At 38.5% G+C, this 21,854-nt stretch overlaps 2 protein-coding genes across 3 annotated transcripts; one reads left to right on the forward strand and one right to left on the reverse strand.

Annotated features, from left to right (window-relative positions):
• Positions 1-5,484: 5,484 nt before the first annotated feature.
• Positions 5,485-12,417, reverse strand: brd9 (bromodomain containing 9). The gene is made up of 17 exons (XM_008432549.2): positions 12,270-12,417; positions 11,266-11,477; positions 11,063-11,185; positions 10,860-10,986; positions 10,705-10,762; positions 9,546-9,690; positions 9,326-9,436; positions 8,729-8,904; positions 8,450-8,582; positions 8,225-8,300; positions 8,011-8,106; positions 7,767-7,899; positions 7,555-7,666; positions 7,406-7,462; positions 7,171-7,276; positions 5,903-6,073; positions 5,485-5,767 (listed from the first exon to the last, which is right to left on the reverse strand). Exons 1-17 carry the CDS (start codon positions 12,316-12,318, stop codon positions 5,667-5,669), a joined length of 1,986 nt encoding a protein of 661 aa, XP_008430771.1. The 5' UTR covers positions 12,319-12,417; the 3' UTR covers positions 5,485-5,666.
• trip13 (thyroid hormone receptor interactor 13) lies at positions 9,646-20,102 on the forward strand. 2 transcript variants are annotated; one of them, XM_017309212.1, is made up of 13 exons: positions 9,646-9,721; positions 14,937-15,090; positions 15,236-15,362; positions 16,537-16,592; positions 16,693-16,783; positions 16,875-16,947; positions 17,037-17,100; positions 17,194-17,280; positions 17,423-17,529; positions 17,649-17,802; positions 18,751-18,863; positions 18,967-19,036; positions 19,114-20,102. In XM_017309212.1, exons 1-13 carry the CDS (start codon positions 9,678-9,680, stop codon positions 19,207-19,209), a joined length of 1,236 nt encoding a protein of 411 aa, XP_017164701.1. In that variant the 5' UTR covers positions 9,646-9,677; the 3' UTR covers positions 19,210-20,102. The 2 variants fall into 2 exon arrangements, with proteins under 2 accessions (XP_017164701.1, XP_008430772.1); XM_008432550.2 differs by lacking the exon at positions 9,646-9,721 and adding an exon at positions 12,502-13,669.
• Positions 20,103-21,854: the final 1,752 nt, after the last annotated feature.

The raw sequence follows: 21,854 nt of genomic DNA on the forward strand, positions 1-21,854 counted from the left end.
AAAACCGTATTTATTTCAAATAATTTGCGAAATAAAACCCACCGTATTAGGGATTACATGGTTAGGAAACGTGATAATGTTACAAATATCTTTAAAATTTCCTCTTCGGTCATATTTTATCCGTTTCCTCGTCAGTATGCGACGAGAGCTTAGAGCGATGCGCGCTCCCGCGACAGGGGATGCAAATTTGGGCAGGCGTGCTTTTCTGGGCATAACACCGGCGACGTCACTCCCACAAAGTCCTCCTAGCTAGCTAGCTCAGGTGTTCAGAGCTAGGTGGGAGAAAATGGCAGCTGGAGCTTAAGATGGATAACTTTACGAGGTAGACTAACATAAGTCTGTTAATTTTTATTTATTTATTTATTTATTTATTTATTTATTTATTTATTTATTTATTTATTTATTGTTCATTTAATTTCGAAACATAAAGAAAAGTTTGCAGGTTAACAATCTAGAATAACACATTGAATGTTCAAAAACAACTTCAAGTTACAACTAATGTAGGTATTGTATCTTGAAGACTTCCGGTGGGTTTCTATGGCTACAGAGCTATGTAGACCACGTGACAGCCGAGGCTACGGTCTTCCACTAGCTTTTCCCTCGAGGAACATAGTTTCGCGATGTTAGGTTGGGTAGAGATTCGTCATAATGGATTGTGACGTAAAACAGCACAAAAGTCAGCAGTTTTTAAGTCAGAGGTTGTGGTGAGCAGAACATAGTTTCTTACAGAAAGCTAAATTGGAAAATGGCAGAGTCAAACCAGTCGCAGAGTGATATCAATGTCTCAATTGACAACTTGGAGGACATCTTATTGCCTCGCTTGAACACATTTTCACCAGCACAGTGGACTTTGCTTTCACAAGGTATAAGGGATTCGCATATAACAAGCACAATGGCTGACATAGTTGTAAACATTTATAAGCAATCTGTGGAAAATTCACTGAAAATCCTTGCTCCAATGTTTGAACAAAATATGGCGACCATGTCCTATGTGAAGAGTGAAGTGCCATTAAAAACGATCAGTGTGCATTTGACCAGCTTGATTTCAAATGAAATTGCCGCCGTTCTGCAGGTATCACCAGAAGTCTGTAGGAGTGGTATAGAGTTAAACTCTTTGATGGAAGAAGAGGTCTCCCGAAAAATAACGGATGTTGCAAATGCCATTCAGAAGGCCCCTGATTATCCAGTGGAACCTGCTGTATATGTGAGTGGCTGCTTTTCTAACCTGAAAAATTTTAGCAAGATGGTTTCCAACACAGTTGAATGTCTCCAAAAACAGATGAACAGAGCTAGAACAAAATGTGTTGAAAGATACTGGACAGAATTCACAAGTAAGTGGGTCTCAGGTGTGCCTTCATCAAAACCTGAGGTTACACAACATGATGTTTCAGAGAAAGGTGTTTCTCAAAGGATAAAATCTCACATTTCTCTGCCCTCCATTTGTGAGAATATTTCTGAAATAATAGAGAAATATACACATGATTCATACAATGCCAAAACCTCTGACAATGTTGCAGACGTTTTGCCAGCAATAGATCCTTTCAAAACAGATGAAGTCACAGAAGAAATTTGCCAAACTATTTTAGAGGACCTTTATTACTGTAAGTTTCACGGTCCAGTTGGGCAGACAGAGAACACTTGTCTATGTGCACCACATTTTAACTTAAAAAAGATTGCTGGTTATGTCAAAGACTTCTATTCGTCAAATCTCAAAACTGATCCAGTTGGAAAACAAGAAATAATCAGCAAACCAGAATATTCCAGGTTTGTTGAGCAGCAGTTCACCGACATGGTGTCTTCTCTGGAGAAACTGATGGATTCAAGTGACACAAAACTTGTCAAACTAAAACATAAGCCACATAGATTAAAGAGAGTATTGTTCTCCCTTTTGCCCGGATGCATTCCTGAAGTTTCATCAGATGAGGAAAGCCCAAAACCACTGTACTACACCGAGACAGATTACTTTCCTAAATTGGATTTTCAGGCTGTTAAACCCGAAATTGTCAGCCTGTGTGCAGAATGTATGGAAAACCCAGATCTACAAGACAGGATCAAAATGTTTAAGAGGGATCTGACAGATAAATTATATGTTCATATCATGAAGCATCATTATCATAAAATTCCTGTTCCTCCAAAAGGAAAATGCCTTTCAGATTGTGTCCTCTCTTGCAAAAAGATAAGAGACATTTCTGGAGAGTTTGAAATTTCCCCTGAAATTATCTATGTCAGAGTAGAGGACCGTGTAGGAACTTTTTTCCAGAACATCTTTCTATGGATAAGACATGAAGAAACAGATCACATAACTCACAGCGACAGAGTGTCCAGTGTGCTCTCGGAGATCAATGACATGGTTGGACAACTATGTCCCTCATTAAACAAAAGACAGCTAGAAGATAAATGGGACTCCATGCAATTCATTGAAAGTTCATTCACCGACAATACTGATTTGGATAAAGAAGATCACATTTCTTTCAAATCTCACACTAATTCCTTGGTTCTGGTCCATCCAGGATCATCTACCAACACTAATTCCTTGGTTCTGGTCCGTCCAGGATCATCTACCAAGACGTCCTCTGCTCATAGGTTTACGTCATCAGGGAAAATTTCTACACATGTCGATGATAAAATCCAAACTAGCGTGAAATATCCGGAGACAACTGAAACCATAGAACAAACTAAAGAGCTAGAGGAGGCTCTGGCATGTTTTGTAATGAGTGCAGTTTTAGACTGTTTGAAAGAAAACGGTGGACCTCTGGAGTTCGAAGAGATGACAGATATTTTGTCATCAGTCTCAGGGGAGAAGGTAGATAGATTGCCTGACTTTGCTGTCAGCATACACAGCAAAAAAATTAAACATTTTGTCAACGAGATCTACAAAGATGTGAAAAAACAGTTTGGCTCTATTGAAGCGGTGTGGGAGGCTTCAACATCACATGCTGGTCGTCCTTTCACGCGTGCTGTCTTGAGATATTTAAGAAGTAAGAATCCTAATACACCTCCAAAAAATCCAATTTACAGATTTTTTTCAGTCATCACAAGACCTTTCAGGAAGCAGAACCTTCTTGATAACATAGAGGATCTTCTACCAGCCCGTAGATTACAGACCACAAACACACACAAAATCTAGCATTGTTAAGCAAAACATACATTTTTCTTTTTTAGATATTTTATACAAGATTTATGCCTGGCCTTTACATCTACAGTCACAGTTTTCACAATATAGTTTTTCATTTTTAAAAAATTTTCATGGAATATAATTTGACATCCTAAATAACACAAAGGTGAACTCTGAAAAGAATGACAACTGTCATTACATTTGGAGTCGTCACAAATTGGGTTTTCACCAGGTTACTCTGGTTTTTCCTTGTAAAAAAACACACCTTCACATATTTAATTATTTTAATACAAAATAACATACATCTCCCTTATAAAACTTAAGGAAGTACGAGAACTATAAAACACTATAACCTAAGAAAATAGCTGGTTTGTCACAATTAAGGTTTTGTCATTCTGCACTAACAAACTTTTAAAAATTTGATAAATTTACATTGGAGATAGGTACCAGCACCCCTCCCGACCCCACTGAGGGACAAGGGTGTAAGAAAATGGATGGATGAAAAACACTATTCTACAAACATTAAATATATACACACTGCTCAAAAAATAAAGGGAACACTCAAATAACACATCCTAGATCTGAATGAATGAAATATTSTCATTGAATACTTTGTTCTGTACAAAGTTGAATGTGCTGACAACAAAATCACACAAAAATAATCAATGGAAATCAAATTTATTAACCAATGGAGGCCTGGATTTGGAGCCACACACACAATTAAAGTGAAAAAACACACTACAGGCTGATCCAACTTTAATGTAATGTCCTTAAAACAAGTCAAAATGAGGCTCAGTACTGTGTGTGGCCTCCACGTGCCTGTATGACCTCTCTACAACGCCTGGGCATGCTCCTGATGAGGTGGCGGATGGTCTCCTGAGGGATCTCCTCCCAGACCTGGACTAAAGCATCCACCAACTCCTGGACAGTCTGTGGTTCAACGTGACGTTGGTGGATGGAGCGAGACATGATGTCCCAGATGTGCTCAATCGGATTCAGGTCTGGGGAACGGGCGGGCCAGTCCATAGCTTCAATGCCTTCATCTTGCAGGAACTGCTGACACACTCCAGCCACATGAGGTCTAGCATTGTCCTGCATTAGGAGGAACCCAGGGCCAACCGCACCAGCATATGGTCTCACAAGGGGTCTGAGGATCTCATCTCGGTACCTAATGGAAGTCAGGCTACCTCTGGTGAGCACATGGAGGGCTGTGCAGCCCTCCAAAGAAATGCCACCCCACACCATTACTGACCCACTGCCAAACCGGTCATGCTGAAGGATGTTGCAGGCAGCAGACCGCTCTCCACGGCGTCTCCAGACTCTGTCACATCTGTCACATGTGCTCAGTGTGAACCTGCTTTCATCTGTGAAGAGCACAAGGCGCCAGTGGCGAATTTGCCAATCCTGGTGTTTTCTGGCAAATGCCAAGCGTCCTGCACGGAGTTGGGCTGTGAGCACAACCCCCATCTGTGGACGTCGGGCCCTCATACCATCCTCATGGAGTCGGTTTCTAACCGTTTGTGCAGACACATGCACATTTGTGGCCTGCTGGAGGTCATTTTGCAGGGCTCTGGCAGTGCTCCTCCTGTTCCTTCTTGCACAAAGGCGGAGGCAGCGGTCCTGCTGCTGGGTTGTTGCCCTCCTACAGCCTCCTCCACGTCTCCTGGTGTACTGGCCTGTCTCCTGGTAGCGCCTCCAGCCTCTGGACACTACGCTGACGGACACAGCAAACCTTTTTGCCACAGCTCGCATTGATGTGCCATCCTGGATGAGCTGCACTACCTGAGCCACTTGTGTGGGTTGTAGAGTCCGTCTCATGCTACCACGAGTGTGAAAGMACCACCAACATTCAAAACTGACCAAAACATBAGCCAGACMGCATWGGTACTGAGAAGTGGTCTGTGGTCCCCACCTGCAGAACBDCTCCTTTATTGAGTGTGTCTTGCTAATTGCCAATAATTTCCATCTGTTGTCTATTCCATTTGCACAACAGCTGGTGAAATTGATTGTCAATCAGTGTTGCTTCCTAAGTGGACAGTTTGATTTCACAGAAGTTTGATTTACGGAGTTATATTGTGTTGTTAAAGTGTTCCCTTTATTTTTTTGAGCAGTGTATATATATATAATTATCCATCCATCCATTTTCTTACACCCTTGTCCATACTGGGGTCAGGAGATGTGCTGGCGCCTCTGTCCAGTGAAACATTTCGGTCTCCTGTCCTTACGTTTGACACAGTTTAATGCCGTCAAATGTGAAATCTGAGGACAAAATTACTGTGTCTCTACATCTGCTCTGCTTTCTCAAAACTGTGAAACTATAAGCTTCTAAAATGACTTGCACGCTACACAAAATGCAAGAGACACCTTCATACACTTATGAATGTAGTTGCAAGTATTTATTCTTGAAGGTTTCCTTGATACAAAACACAAATACAATACAGTCTGTACATTAATTTTCAGGCTTTTTAAGAAATCTGAGGATCCGGTCGTGTTCGATCACTATGAAACCGGTGCTGTTAATATCAGCATTACGACTCGTCTGTGAATGTGATCAGCTGTTGGCTGAGCCCTCTGGTTCTGGAGACTGCAGGAACTCATAGGGATCGTGAACCATTTCTGTATGATCCCCGACACCCAGGTGTGATGGGCTCCCTGTGGATGCAGGAAAGTTTTTTTTTTTTTTCGTTACTACACTAGAGTTGACAATACACTCAAGGTAACATAATTTTTAAGAGGTTTAACTTTTAAAATAATCTAAAGACTTGAGGTTTCACGTCTTGCACATACCTAAGTGGTGTTGGTCTCGTTCGGAGGCGTTTGAAAGCGAGGAGAGGTTGGATGAAGGTCTGGAGCAGACTCTTTCAGCCTGAGCCTCCTGGAACTCCTGCAGGAGTTTATCAGTGTCATCATAGTGCTGGAGTCCTTCTTCGTTCCCTGGCTCTTTTTTTACTGTTTTACCTGTTGATGTAAAAGTGAGCATGAAATCATTCAAATACTAGGACACCAAATGTTATTTTTCTACTTTATAAACATTTGGAATCCACAACCAATCGAGGCTGCATCTCACGCATGTTGATGTTCTGTTGTGAATACAACTAAGGGGGTGTATGAATACTACAGGTGATGGTTGATAGATGTGCCTCTCCTACAAAGGATACTATTAGAAGTCCTTTGTTACCCATCTATTGATCGAAGTATGACGTGGCTCATGAAAGCAGAAGTATGTAATGCCCAAACAACAGCAATATTAACTAAATGATCAACATGCTGAGATTGAACAGTCTGTTTCATTTCTTAAGTGCTTATTGGATCTAATAAGATATATTAACATAAATATATTGTGCTTCTGTCATGTGGCATCAGCTAAATAATGTGCTGCTCAATAAAGAACACTATATTATATTATATTTTACAATATAAAATATAATATATTAACATATATATATTAACATATAATAACATAAACTCACGCTCAAGGCTGATGCAATGTTCAAATTTCTAATTTCCAATTGTACATCTGGTTGACAGGAAAAGCATAATAGTTGGATATAAATTCAGACATTTAGGATTTAATAAGCAGGTTTTACTGCTGTTTGCTAAAAATGATTAAAAACTAACACAACAGGCTTTTCCTGATAAATATCTTTCATTTTTTTGTCGTCTGAATAGCCAACTCTGATTTTCTTTTTGTCCCAAGTGTTGGACATAGCGTTACAAACTATTAAGAATCCAATTTTAAAAAAATCAAGATATTTAAGGATTATCCTCGTACCTGAATCATACTGTAGATTTTTCTCTGATTTTCTTTTGACTCAAAAACTGACTGAATGGCTGGAAAATTGTTGCTTTGATGCATTTGCTTTAGCATTTTACCTGCTAATTACCTATCAGAACTAATCTGACCAGTAATCAGATTCGCTCTGATTGAGGTGGTAGTAATCACAATCTGATCCCAGCAAAGGGAGATGATCTCTCATGTTTTTGTGTTACAATAATTAAAGTATGTTTACACAAGTACATATGAATACATTTACATACGATTGAAGGATACTCACCTAATGGGTTGAGCATTGAAATGTCCAGGGACATATCAGGATAGCTCTTCATTGACATGAAGTCCAGCACTGAACTGCTCTCACCAAGGCCAGTCCCGTCGGACATCTTAATAAAAAACAACAACAACAACAATAAAAAAGAAACAAAGTAAAAAAAGAGCCAGAGTGAGTCACCAATTGGTTTTCTAAAACAAAATATAAAGTTATTAATGAAAACAGATTAATGTCAGGATACCTGCATGTCACAGATGCTGGACTTGGTTTCATCAGGTTTCAACATTATGTTTCTTTTCTGAAATATAAAATAAGTTTTGCAAATAGTAAACATTTACCAAACGAATCAGACATTTTAAAACAAGTAAAGTTTCAGTCAGATTGCAGCACCTGTCGAATCTGACTGACGGCCTTTAAATGATCGCCTCCTGTCATCTTGTCCAGAAGGTCGTCGACCCAGCGCTTGGTGACACTTCCACAGCCTTTCACAAAATCCTGTACGCTGTTTAAGTCAAGAAGAAAAACAAAAACAAACCTCAATCTAACTAAAGAGCTCATGAACAAAAAATATTTTTTGTCACTGTCTGATCATCTTCCACTACCTCAGAGCACACTGTACTCCTGTCTCATCTCCATACGCTGAATACAGCATGTCGGTCTCATCAGACTGCAGGTCTGGAAATACGGAGTTCTTCTGAAGGCTCTGGATGTTGTAGGCACTGCTGAGAAATGTCACTAAACAGCAAGAAATACTGTAGTTTTAGTACCTTTTTTGAAGTTATTATTCCAATAAAATGATCATAAATAACATGCATGAATAAAATTAACCAACACATTCTGACCTACCTTTATGTCTCCTATCCTCTTTGAACCCTAATGTCGTCAAACCGGGCAGAAGCTTATTTGAAAGAGAACTAAGATCAACTTTATGGGTCTCCTCTTCTGCAAAATGAAAAAAAAGAAAAAGATAATATCTAGCTTCTTAAATAAAAAACTCCAATCATGTCAATGTAGAGAAGATGAAAAAAACCCCCAAAAAACATGTAGAATAATAACAAACCTTCAGCATCAGGATCAAGCTGGTTTACAACGGTATACAGTAGACTGCTATCTGCATCTTTACGTAAATAACCCATCTGAAAACAAAGAGCGGTGACAGATTTAGTCCAAAAAGTTCTTCAAACAACACAGCTTTAAGTAATCATACCACCTTATATAAAAGAGATTACACCATGAACCATTACATATGTTTGGAAATGTATTAGCAGGCGCTAACGTGGCACACCTTGGAGTTTGGCATGTATCTGTTGATGCGATCCCGAGCTTCATCTGCAGAATGTTCCACCAGAGCCAGAACATGTTCCTCTGCTGTGCTGTCAGTCAGGCTGCAAGCGTTTCCCTCTGGTTCAAACAGGTAGCTGAGGAAACAGATACAATGTCACTCCATCACAACACTGAACATTCATAGAGAAACACAATTTTAAAAAAAACCACTGGGGCTCTTCTAGACAAGAAGGTTTTCCTAACATCACAGTACATGTTAGGAAAACACCTGGTGACGTACTTAATGTCTTTAACTGGTGTTTTTTTGGGCTTTCTGGTAGATTCCACTTGGAGGGGGGTCGCTTCTGGGAGAGGGAGATCAGCAGGCAGGTCCTCATCTCCTAAAATGGCTGCCTGCTGCGTGAAATCCATGTCCTGCATGAAAGACATGCTGCGCTTCAAGGCTAGAAGTCGGTCCTGGACAAACGGAACAAAAGTTGAACAGTTTGTTTTAGCGCCTAAGTTTCTGCCTCTTGTGTTCAAAATGTGTGCATGTTCTATCTGTAGATGCATGTTTTTTCTCTGGGTACTCTTAATCCATAAACATGCATTCTGGGTTAAATGGATGTTGTAAACTGCCTTTATATTCACACTGAAATAATTTTATGACTAAAGTTAAAAGGAATGCACAGTGATGTTTCTCCATTACTACTACTGGTTGCATATTCTGATTTCTTAAAATAATTTATGTCATGACTCAAGTTGTGCACACAATTAATGTTGTTTGCTCCTCTGCCTTTCAGTGAAAATCTACATCTGAATTAGACAGGGCTGCACGAGTCATTCTACATTTATTAAAAAATACTTTTTTTTGTTTTCCGTGTTTGTAACTTCTTACTTTGCTCATCATCTTGAATCCCGTATGGAGCAGTTTCTTGGCAGCCTTGTAGTAGACCGTCTCCGGTCGGTTGTACACCGTGGCATTGTCACACATCAGCTTAAAGTCCGCCTGAAGGTGAAAAGGTTTATAGAAAAAAAATTACACAAAATTTCATTCAACTTGATACTCTCAAACTAATTAATCACTTATTTTCAAGGTATGATCAGTGTAATGTCACCTTGAACTCAGTCACTGTGTTGTATTCGTTGTTCCTGATCTTGTCTTTCATGGTGCTGAAGTCCATGGGATGCTTGATGATCGACGAGTAGCCAGGAGCAATCGCATCTGTTACCGGGAACGCAAAGAATCCATGGGGATCCTTCCTGAGAGGCAGAGTAAATCAACAACGTTTAGGTAAAGCAGCGATTTAATTACTTTCTGATCACTTCTAAGATTCTATAAAGTTAGTACAATAACAACAAAGCCACCAACAAACTTCCGGAATAATACTGGCAGGATATTTGAATTGGTAGAGTTTTTAAACTGTTCAGACCTGTCCTTTAGGATGAGTTCAGGAGTTTACAGGTGTGTTAATGGTAGAACCATTTCAGAAGATTCATGCTTGTCTGCTACCAATTCCAAAACCAGATTTGATGTGCGCCTGGAATCATTTTTGTAGCTGTTGATTTGAGGAGAAGATAAAGAAGTTGGAAGTCACCCTTCTTCTTCTTCCATCCACCTTTGAGGAATGCACAGGCAAAACTGGTTGTGGAACAAGCCCTCATTATGATGCTATTACCACCATGTTTGAGAGTTGATGCAGTGTGTTTTTAGATGTCAATTACTCATGTAAGCTATAAATATGTACATGGAAAAATAGGCAGCTGGTGAAAACAGTGTTCTTTATTGAGCAGCACATTATTTAGCTGGTGCCACATGACAGAAGCACAAATGCAAATTTGACTTTTTTCAACCCCTTTGTGGGTTTATAAGACAGTCCAAAACTTAAACAGGTCTTTAGAAAAGCATGCGTCATAATTTCGGTAATGCACAAACTGGACCAGAGATGAGGCGGTATGCAAATGTGAAATTTGGAAACAGCAAAGAGCTTAAACCTGTTTTACTAGCAGGAAACTAGGTTGTGTTCATGGTGATCTACTAACACAGTGTTTTATTTATAAGTGCACGTGTGGCGTTGCGCAGCTCGTCAGAAACAAGAACCTCAGAGTAGTATGTTTTCAGTCTGAGCATCATCCACACCTTCTATTATTGTGGGTGAAATTATGCCACTACGGATGTTTTTAGACCTTGTTCAGCGTCAACTGAAAGGTTATTAGACCTCAACAGAAGTTTCCCTGGAGAGACGTAGAAATCAGAGCAAATGAGCGCTTTCTCACCTCTGCAGCTGCCTTAAAAAGTGTTCCAGCAGTTGTTGGCGAGGAGTGGACTCATTTTCTGCATTGGGAAAACATAAAGAAATACAATTTTTAAAAACAGATTTACTAGCATGTGATGAAACTCTTCTGAGGAGAGGGTAGAGATGCAGTCTTGCCTTGCTGTGTGCGGCATGCTCTGACTGGTCTGTCTCCCGGCTGCTCCCCCTCCACCTTCACACTGTGAAACTCTTCCATTTCAGTATCTACTTCAAACCTCTCTTTTTTCTTTTTTGTCTCCTCTGGCTGATGAGATAGAAACTGAATATAAGTGACTCCACAAAAGTAATTATTACAATGTCATCAGGTTGTGTCATCCCACCTCTAACCCAATGCTTATGGCTTTAGACAGAATGAATGGCTCAATGGGGGCCGTGCCAGCAGCTCCAGCAGCTGCAGCCTCCGATTCATTCTGCTCTCGCTCCCTCTTTTTCCTCTTTTCCTCCTGTTGAGTTAAAAAATGTGTTTGTCCAACAACCAGTTCATGAGTTTATCTTCTGGAGCGCTGTTCTTCTGCATACTCACCTTCCGTCGCCTTCTGTCCTCCTCATCCACATACTTGTCTTTATCTTTTTCTGACTTTTTCTTCTTCTTTTTCTTCTTCTCTTTGTGTCGTTCTCGCTCGTGGTCTGACCTGTCGTCATAGTCGAGTCCTGAGCCAGAGAGCTCCGTCACCTCACTTCCTCCAACTTTGAGTTTGATCTTGAGGGGTTTCTCAAGAGCCTTGTCCTCAAAGTCTACAACCAAAACAGGCATACATTAACAGGACTATAGTGTAATCTAATATGATGATTTTAGGTGCAAGAAAGAAAAGGGGGGAAAAAGCGAGCTATAATCAGTCTTGTAAAAACGTAAAGAATGATGGTTTACTCCTCAGATTCTGCATAAGATTGATTGTAGATTTTTAGAGAGAGAAGATTAACTTTGAACAACCAGCACTTTGTTCTATAAATATTTCAACAAGATAGTTACATTTTCAATTTATGAATAAAGTACAAATATAGTGTTAAATGTTTTATTCCTAAAAAAGAAAATGGAGATAAAATCGGTAGCAGCAAACTCATTGATCGGCCATAAAATTTCTAATCGGTGCGTCTACAAGCAGGCGAACACATATACTGTGAAAAGTTTATTTTTACTCAGTTATAAATGTGTTTTATTAGTTCATTAAAATATTACCTTTTCTCTGCAAAAAACAACAAAAAACAACTGCACTGTATAGCGACACTAATTTTAGACGTATAAAGCACAGACCGATTTTGTAAAACCTGATCATCAAAATGTTTCCTTTAATCATATTTACAATAATTTACTTTTATATTATTATGATCCTAAAGTAGCATTTTAAACTTTGTATTTTTTTAAACAATATCACTTAATTAAAATATTTTCGTGGTGTTAGTATATAAAACTTTAATTTTAAGCGAGTCTGCATTTTACAATTTTTGATAACAGTAGCGGCTAATGAAAAGCAAGCTAAAACAAAAGCGCACCACATAAAGCTAATGGTAAATGATATAAAAGCGTACCAGCTACTGTAATCCATTCCGGTTTATGTTTCTTGTGCTTTTTCCCCATATCTTTGAGAAAAGAGTTGAAGGCTTTGTGTTTACTACCGTTATCCTACCACTGTTGGCTAGTTGGCTGAAACAAGCTAATGTGTTAGCAAGAAGAAGAAGGAGGCGGATGTGAAACCGTTAAAACGCTGTTGTACTTCCGGTGTTAAAAACACCAGGATTGGATTGGGGAAAAGTGAGCTAAAAAATATTTATGTTGTCTTGATAAGATCAGTGTTGGATTATGAATGTGTAGTACTTAGGCAGGCTGCGAAAACAATGATTAATAAATTAGTAGTAGTTCAGAATTAGGTTTTGAGATTATGCTGTGGAGTTTTGAAGACCTCTCCATCTTTGGTAGTGCAGGTGGAAATGGGGGAGATTCCTTTATGTTTAAGACATAAGCAAATTATGCTGAATTATTGGGCAAGTTTGCAGGGACAAAAAGAAGAACATCATCCAGCAGTAAGAATTCTGAGACTTTGTTGGGAGAGTGGAAAAGCTAAACTAGACTGTTTTGCATGGGCAGCAAATAAATGTGCAAGGGAAACGGAGAAACAGGGAAAGAGATACTGTACTGCTGTGCCTTAGTCAATTACACATTTGTGGTTATTTCCATATGTGAAGGTAGACCAGAGGTTCATTAAGAAATATAGATTAATAGAGAACTAAAGGTAGTCATTTATTTCACAAAAGAAAGTGGGGAATATGGAAATTATTGGAGGAAATCGAAAGGAACAAGTAGTAATGACAAGATTATGGCTCGGAAATGCAGGATTAAATAAAACTTTACATTTGATAGGTAAACAGGTAGTTATGAGTGTGGTATGGACATGGAGACAGTGGACCATGTAATAATTCATTGTGAAAAGTGTAAAGAAAAGTTAAAACAAGAAATTAGGACATATGATGTTCTTATTCTTATTCATTAAGAATGAATAAGATATTAGTTAAACATAATAAGATAAATAAAGCAACATTTTCGAAAGAAGCAGGACTTGAGGTTAGAAAAAAAAGAGAGAAATATTCTGGTCCACACTCCAGCACAGTAGATGGCGATAATGCATCTTAACATTAGATGTCACCCGCCATTAAAGAAGACCTTAAAAACCGGCGCGCTGAGTTTGACTGTCGGTTTTCTCACACTCTGTAGCGTGCTACTTTTGAGCTAGAGTTAGCATAGGTTAGCAGCTAGTTAGCTAACGCAGTAGGTGTGAAGAGGTTTCGTGAATATCTTGATAGTTGTACAGCTTTGATGTGAAAATCTCCGAATTTGGATCTTGTTTCTGCCGTCGTACGAGGATGGAAGGCGACCGAATGGAGGTGACACCCATCCAAAACATCCATGTGGAGGTCCATGTTAAATCTCTTAGGTGAGTTCTTTAGTGCCAAGAGCTGGATATCAGGTGAAACATCAGAGCCACCAGCCTCATTACCACACTTAAGAGTCAACATCAAGGCATATGTTTAGTTAGCAAGATGCCCGTCCTTTCCCTTCTTCCTGCATACATTATAGCTTTACAAATGGACCACAAACAAACAAAAACTTTAAATATGTGCCAAAAAGATTTTACAAGATCGGTCTGGTTTAACACACATGGATTAAATGATGGTTCATTAAAAGGCCTAAGAAGAGCTTTGACATGCTGAGGAGGCTTTTAATACCATCAGAGAGAGAACTAAAAAAAAAATACAGGAGGTAATTCAGGACTTGCAGTAGACACCACTGGTTTAGTGTAATGAGAAATATAAACTTGATCCTGACATATTGGTTTATTCTTTCTTCATGCACTTGTCTAATCCCTCTCTTACTCAGCTCTTCATCTAAACTCTTACACACACACACACCATATATTACCATTTGAATGGTAAAAATATATTTTTATCTTTTGGGGTTCAGTTACTGAAACTCATGGAAAGTAGTGAGACGTTGTATATTGATAAAAGAAAAAAATATTTTTTTGAAAACAATTTTCAGTGTTGTTGAAATCAAATATTTTTCTGATATTGTGAAGCTCTAGTTTTCACGTCACTATATATATTCCAGGCCTTGCTTTTGACATCTATAAGTTCTGATCTCTAGAGTTGCTTTTTTTTTACTTGATCATCCTTTTTTCTTTTAGAGAATGCTATTGCTGTTAAAGTATTTTTTGTAAATAATACTGTCACAGTAGTAAAACCAGAGTTCTACAATTTTTATTTCAGTATATCTAGGATTAAGGAAAAATGTTGTTAAAATTGTAAAGGATTTGTTTTATGTTACGAGGATAAGTGCTTATTTTTTTTATTATTCCTGAGGGTGCTACACAACCTGTGTACTTACACTACCTGCCCGGTAGATGGCAGTGTATATAGTCACATAGTAGGGTCCAAAGAAGTTACTTGTCTGCAAATTAACTATAAAAGCCCACAATGCATTTTTTATTTTTTTTTTTAAATCGCCGTCCACTCTGGTGGCCGCTGTGTGTGAAAGGACTAAACCAAAAACACACACACACTATCTTTTCACTTACTTATAGTAAGTTCTTGATTGGCTCTATAACTTCGTATTGGTGTCTGATATGTGCAAAACATACATGATCGATTCTACAGTTTGTCACACTTGCAGTACGTTGATTTCATCCTTCATTTCCTCTTCAGCACAGCTAAACCGTCTGAAGTGAAGATGCACGTTCAGGCGCTGCTGAATCGCCACAGCACAACTTTTGGAAACTACAGATGGACCGAGTTTGATGACAAATTCCTGCATAAGCATGTGGATTCTGTGGTCATTGATCTTCAGGAGACGACACAGGTTAGTTATTTAAGCATTTCTGATAGTTTTTTTTCTGTTTCTTTTTTTGTTTTGTTTTAAAAGTGGAGTGAAGCACTCCACTTTTTTTAAAGTGGAGTGAAGCACAGATATTTTTGTATTTACATAGTTGTTACTTTATGCACAGCCCCTCGATTTAAAGAGCTGTGACGTCTCCATTCATGTCTTCACTCTGAATGAGGAAGGACCCAGCAGGCTCAGTTTGGAAGAGGATGAAGACCTTTCAGCAGCTAATCACTGGCTCCTGCCAGCAGGTGGAGAAAGTTTGCTTTTTATACTTTAATGCGTTTTTTTATACTAAAGATGACCTAAAAATACAGATGCTTCTTTAATTACCACCCCTGTCCACTATAAGAGATGGTTTTAAAAAGGTTTATTATTCTTTGCGAGGCTGCAGTTAACTCAGGATTTCATATCTCTATAAATAGTTTCTACCCTGTTCATATCTCTATAAATAGTTTCTACCCTGTTAAAGATGTCTAAAAAACCTTAAAACAAATCATTTTATTGTTGCAGCAGCATAATGCGGGGGATATTCCACATTAAAAAATAATTATTTTTAACAAAATCATGCCACACTTAATAGCACCCCTGCTGTTAATACTTTGCCTGACCCCCCTACCCCCTTTTTTCTTTTAATCCCAGCACTTATTGTGATCTTGCAAAAGTTTTACAAGGTGCATTTTGGGAATTTTAGCAAGTGTCCTTTGAATGAGAAATATAAGAAAAATATTTTAAATATTGTTTAGATTGTAGACATGGGAAATGACTTTATAGTCAGGAAATGACTTTATAGTCAGGAAATGACTTTATAGTCAGGAAATGACTGTTAAAGGGCAACATAAGTCTTTTCACTTGAATGGTTTGTTCCGTCTTTCCCATTTTGAAGAGTGGCTAAGAGAAATTAGTTTCTGTGTCACGGTATATTTAAACCCCAGGGGAACATCTATGCAGCAGGAACTACCATGCATGCCAGAAATTGTGGCACTTGTGAGATGGTTCATGTGGGTTTTTTTTTCTTCCACCAAATAATATTTGCATTAGTCAGTTTAAGAGTTATTTAATATAAGACATTTTACTCGATATGTGGAAAAGTCCCATTCTTACAAAAATATGTCGACGTGGTTGTGATGCGTGATCGTGTCACGCTTTAGTAAAATATGGATTTTTGATGAATGAAGTGAATTAATCAGCCAGATTATTTCCTTGTTTTGCTCTTGTGGAAATCTGGAATTAATGGACATTTATCGAAATAAGCCATCATGAGCCTTTGTATCATAAAAGTAGCATTATAAAAAACATCTTGGCTTACTCGGAAAAGGTCGTCTTTCTAAGAACCATTTTTATAATATGGGAAAGATGAATATGTTGTGTTGTTTAGATTCAATCTAATCTAAATCTTGTTTTATATGCCTTGTCTTTAAATAGCTGAATTTGATGGGATCTGGGAGAGTCTTGTATATGAAACAGGAGTGAAAACCAAGGTAAAGTAAACAATCAGAGCTCTAAACTAGGGAGGAATTGTAATGCAATTTTGCCATCATATCACTTTTTGAAATCCCTGTTGTTGTTGTTTTTCTTCAGCTTTTGGATTATGTCACAACAACAATTTACTTCTCAGATAAAAATGTCGACAGCAACCTAATTTCCTGGAACCGCGTCGTGCTTCTTCACGGTAAATTATTTCAAAGCCGTACTGAGTGACATCGTCGGATCCCCGGTGTGATTTGACTGATTCGTCTCTCTGTGTCTGTGAACACATTCAGGACCTCCGGGCACAGGGAAAACATCGCTCTGCAAAGCTCTTGCCCAGAAACTGTCAATCAGGCTGTCAAGTCGGTAAGACGGCCATCATCTCGGTGAAACTGCGACTTCACCTGTTGCTACACCCGTTCCATTCATTTCACAATACACCCTTCGCCCTACAGGTACACCTATGGCCAATTTGTGGAGATTAACAGTCATAGTTTGTTCTCAAAATGGTTCTCAGAGGTACACCTGGCTTCTTTGTTGGGAAAATTCGTTTGAAAGATATTTGAAACCGGATTCTCTTTCCAGCTGCTAATCTTGGTTTCTTTGTTTCAGAGCGGTAAGCTGGTCACAAAGATGTTTCAGCAAATCCAACTACTGATTGACGACAAAGACGCTCTGGTGTTTGTTTTGATTGATGAGGTAAAATCTAGTTCATGGGAAATAACCTGAAATGGAAATCTATTCACTTCAGTTTAGTGGCAGTCGAGGCAGCTTGATGTTTCACCTGTTGTTCTGTTATTTGTTTTTCTCCTTTTAACCTTTTATGGGATTGATGATGCAGGTGGAGAGCCTGACAGCAGCCAGGAAGGCCTGCCAGGCGGGAACAGAGCCGTCCGATGCCATCCGAGTGGTCAACGCCGTTCTCACACAGCTGGATCAAATCAAACGGTCAGAAAGCAGTTTAAAGTCCTCTTCAAAGTTCACGTTTTATTTTTATAATATCACTTTCACAAAGATTCAATCTCATCTTTTTTTGTCTTGTGTTGACTGGTGGGCTAATTTTGCAGGTATCCCAACGTGGTCATCCTGACGACGTCCAATGTGACCGAGAAGATCGACCTGGCGTTTGTGGACAGAGCCGACATCAAGCAGTACATCGGACCTCCGTCGGAGAAAGGCATCTATAACATCTATCTGTCCTGTTTGGAAGAGCTGATGAAAGTGAGCAAGCAAATTGCACATAAAATGTTTTATTTATTTATTTTTTTTACAAAATAATTATACTCAAAACTTTTTTCTTACAAGCCTTGGTGTGGTTTATAAAACTTTACGTGATGGACGACATAAATTAGCACCTGATTTGGAGATGGAAGCAAAATTGTGCATTTTTTCATAAATAATCTCAAACGTATGACATCTGTATTCATACTTATAGGCCATAATGGTTGCCATGTCAACACAATATCCCTCATTAGCTGTGGATTTCTACTGCTCCTCCAGAGTAACCATGGACCTCCTGTCTCCATCTAATTATGTTCTTCTTTAGGTGTACATCTATCTTTGGTTGTTTTCGTGTGCCATATTCTGTCTAATTTTTAGATGACGGATAGAGTAAAGGTCTATGAGCTGTCATCACTTTCTAGCTTCCTCTGGTGTGTATGTTTGTTTTTTTTTTATGATGCCAACAAACCTCTGAGCCCTTCACAAAACAGCTGGATTTATAGTGACGTTAAAACAGATGAGGTTAAGATTTTATTTTAGGGAACTCAGAGTTAGGGTGGCTGAAAATACAAGCGCGCCACACTTTTTAGATTTGTGTCCTTGCTGCATTAGGTATCTTTTTTTTTTAATTTACAAACATGTGCCGCTTTGTGGCGGTCCGTCAACAAAAACCCAGTGAAATAGATTTATGTTTGCATTTATTTATTTATTTATTTATTTCAAACAAGTTTTTTTAAGAAAAGAGAACAAGCAAACAGACAGAAAAACATGCGCATACGTAGCCAAGAAAGGAATTTTAAATATTAGAGCTAGTGTGAAAATCTCAGTTTAGTATTTCTGTGGGACACAAACGGTGATATTCAGTTCATTTTTGACCAACACTTTTACAAAAGCAGCCGCTGGAAACTAACAGATAATCCGAAAGTCTGTTATTTTTCATGCATCCAGTGCCAGATCATCTACCCCAGGCAGCAGCTTTTTACTATGTACGAGCTGGAAACCATGGGCTTTGTTAGGAGCGACGTTTCTGAGCACAGTCTGAAGCTGAGGAACATCGCTGTGTGAGTATCAAATCCAGTTAACGAGAAAGACATTAAATCACCAGCTAGGCTTGTCATAACATTCACCGAAACAGCCAGAGGCTCATGTTTTGCTTCTCTTCAGAAAAAGCAAAGGTCTGAGTGGAAGAGCGCTCAGGAAATTACCCTTTCTAGCTCATGCTCTCTTTGTGCAGGTAAGCATTTAATTAGTGGCTTTGCAGAACAAAGAAATGGAATGGATATTGTTTTAAATTCATTTTGTTTGTGGCAGACGCCATCGGTGAGTCTCGAAAGCTTCCTGAAGGCAATGTGCCGAGCGGTGGATAAACAGAGGGAGGAAGAGGCCAATCTGATCAATGGTGTCTGAAACTGTTACGACACCTTAAAGCTGGCGCGTGATTATTCTGTCAATCTTTCATTCCTGATGTGTTTTTTTTTTTTCTAAGCCTTCACAGTTCAGTTGGCAGCACTTCAATTAATCTGTTATCTAAAATATTGCTTTAACAAATACTGTTCATCACTTAAAGCTCTTTATTCAGGTAACTGCTGGTGCTAATGTCTTAAAGCAAACTGTATCAGGAAAGGACTTGTTATATGAGACGTTGCCTTGTGTTTGCTCTCACTGTCTCACAGCTTCAATCGTAACAGTTTTTTTTGTGTTTTGCCGTTTTTTTGTTGTTTTTTTTTTGCGTAAAGGTAAACCTCAAAGTGTTCTTCCGTTACTATCGCGTACGGTTGATCCTGTCGGTAGGAACCAGGCATGGGCAACTGGAGAAAACTCCAGCCAGACATGTTTTCTATCATTCCATTAAACTGACTTTGAACCCTAGTAAGGGGCGTAATGAGAAAATGTTTTTTGTGATTTTAGAGAGCGCATGTTTTTAAAACGTCTGCAACCGGTTCATGCTGAGGTGGAACATTCTCAGTCAGCAGTATCGTTCTTGTTTTACGTTCTTGTTTGTGTGTATGAATGCTGTTCATGCATTATGTTGTAAACATTTTTTCCAAAGTGCTATGTTTTTTTTTTCTTTTTTTTCCCAGGTTGTCTAAAATATCTAAACTCATATTTTGACACTTCTGCATGTAATAGTTTAATAAACCATGTTGCTTCTATGTGGAGGATACCACTTAGTGATGCACATAAGCTGCTGCAGATTATTGCACATAAGAAGCATGTTTTTTTTTTTTTTTCCCTTTTACATATATAGACAAGTTGCATGATGAATGCAGAAAATCCAATAAAAGCAGACTGCAGCTGGACTTGCACCCCTTTTTTGTAATCCGTCTGATTCACTCCGGTGGTTTACAAATGGGAGGAATATTTTCCTGGAATCCGAAATTAGCTACGCAACTTCAGCGTTTGTGCTATTTACAGTGGTGGGAAGTAACGAAGTACATGTACTTTATTACTGTACTTAAGTACAATTTTCGTGTATCTGTACTTAAGTAGATTTAATAATGGGTACTTTATACTTTTACTCCACTACATTTTACAGTAAGTATCTGTACTTTTTACTTCACTACATTTCTACAAAAGTGTCGCGTTACTCGTTACATCCAAGTCGCATTGAGCTTTTTTTTTCCCGTTAAAATGTGAAGATCAGTGTCTTAAGGTGACGCCGTAAAATCCAAGCAATAACGTGACTTAGTGTCTGTTGTCACCCATCGCCTCCAACTTTACTCGCACGTGAAGCTCCCGACATGTGCAGTGGTTTCCTCTGAGCGGGAGAAGATGTCTGTCTAATCGTCAGTTATATAATAGCTGCATAAACCATAAGATATGGCGACATGTAAAATCAGCAGCGCTTCGCTTTCACAGACGGTGGGGACTTCATCCAACTTTTAGCGTCACTTGCATAGGCGTAGGAAGCGGGGGGACATGTCCCCCCGCCCCAATATTGAAGAGAGTCACATTCGTCCCCCCCAATAATTTCACCTCAGTTACGAAGAATTTTAAAATCTTCCACTCGCATGCTTTTACAGCGCATTAGCAGAGCGATTAAATAAGCTAAATTATTTTATTATGAGAGGAGCAGATCAGGCATAGGAGAGCCAGTTGGAGTTTCAGAGTGTGAAGATATAAAAATTATATTAATTATATAAAAATTATATTAATTACATGAGACAATAAGAAAAGTGCTTGAGGAGAGGTTTAAAAATAAATTGAAAATTTTTGCTACAAAGTAAATAGAGTTGAGATGTATAATAATGTATACATCTGAAAATGAAGTTGTTTAAATTCTCATTCTGTATGATGAAAACATACTTTTTATATTTAGCTCACATTCTGATCCTGTAAATTACTGTAGTGTCTGTTGTAAATCCATGAATCCATGCAGGAACACCAGGTTGCAGAGAGTCAGAGGGAGGCAGAGACAGAAACATATCTGTAGATATTTTTAATTAAATGTTTGCGGCTAAAAATGACAGGAGAGTAAAAACATTTAGGCTTTTTGCCTCAGTGTTTTTTATGGCTCATGTTTGCTAAGTTACTGAATGCAAGGCTGGAAAGTGAGTCTGAGTTAACAGTGAGGAGCTAAGGTGTCAGATGTGAAAAGCATCATTTTTATTTATTTTGTAGATCAAATTGTTGCTCAAAGAGTTGTTCAAGAAGAACAAAACTTGTTTTTTAGATTTTATTTTTGTTGGTCAAACTGCTGTATTGAGTTTAAAACTGCCGAGTTCTATTTTATTATTTGTTTTTTTACTTTGGTTTTAGAAAGAAATGGAACCAGTTCAACTGCAAGTCAATTTATATCAGTGCATTTTGACCAATAATCAAATGTCTTTTGACCAATAAGATATATCAGAATCTGGTAGCCTGTCTGTGCTACCAGAGTATGTAGCATGCTAGTTGTGAGGCAAATGCTAAAGTGAATGTTCATCCTGGAATCCTGATTATTGGATTGTAAATAGTAACGTGTTAGAATACTTGTTACTGAAACAAGGGTCAGATTAGAGTAACGCATTACTGATGTGATGATGGCATAATTGTTTGACATTTCTGCTCAA

Source organism: Poecilia reticulata, linkage group LG16 (genome assembly GCF_000633615.1).
Source record: "Poecilia reticulata strain Guanapo linkage group LG16, Guppy_female_1.0+MT, whole genome shotgun sequence".
Classification (NCBI taxonomy): Eukaryota; Metazoa; Chordata; class Actinopteri; order Cyprinodontiformes; family Poeciliidae; genus Poecilia; species Poecilia reticulata.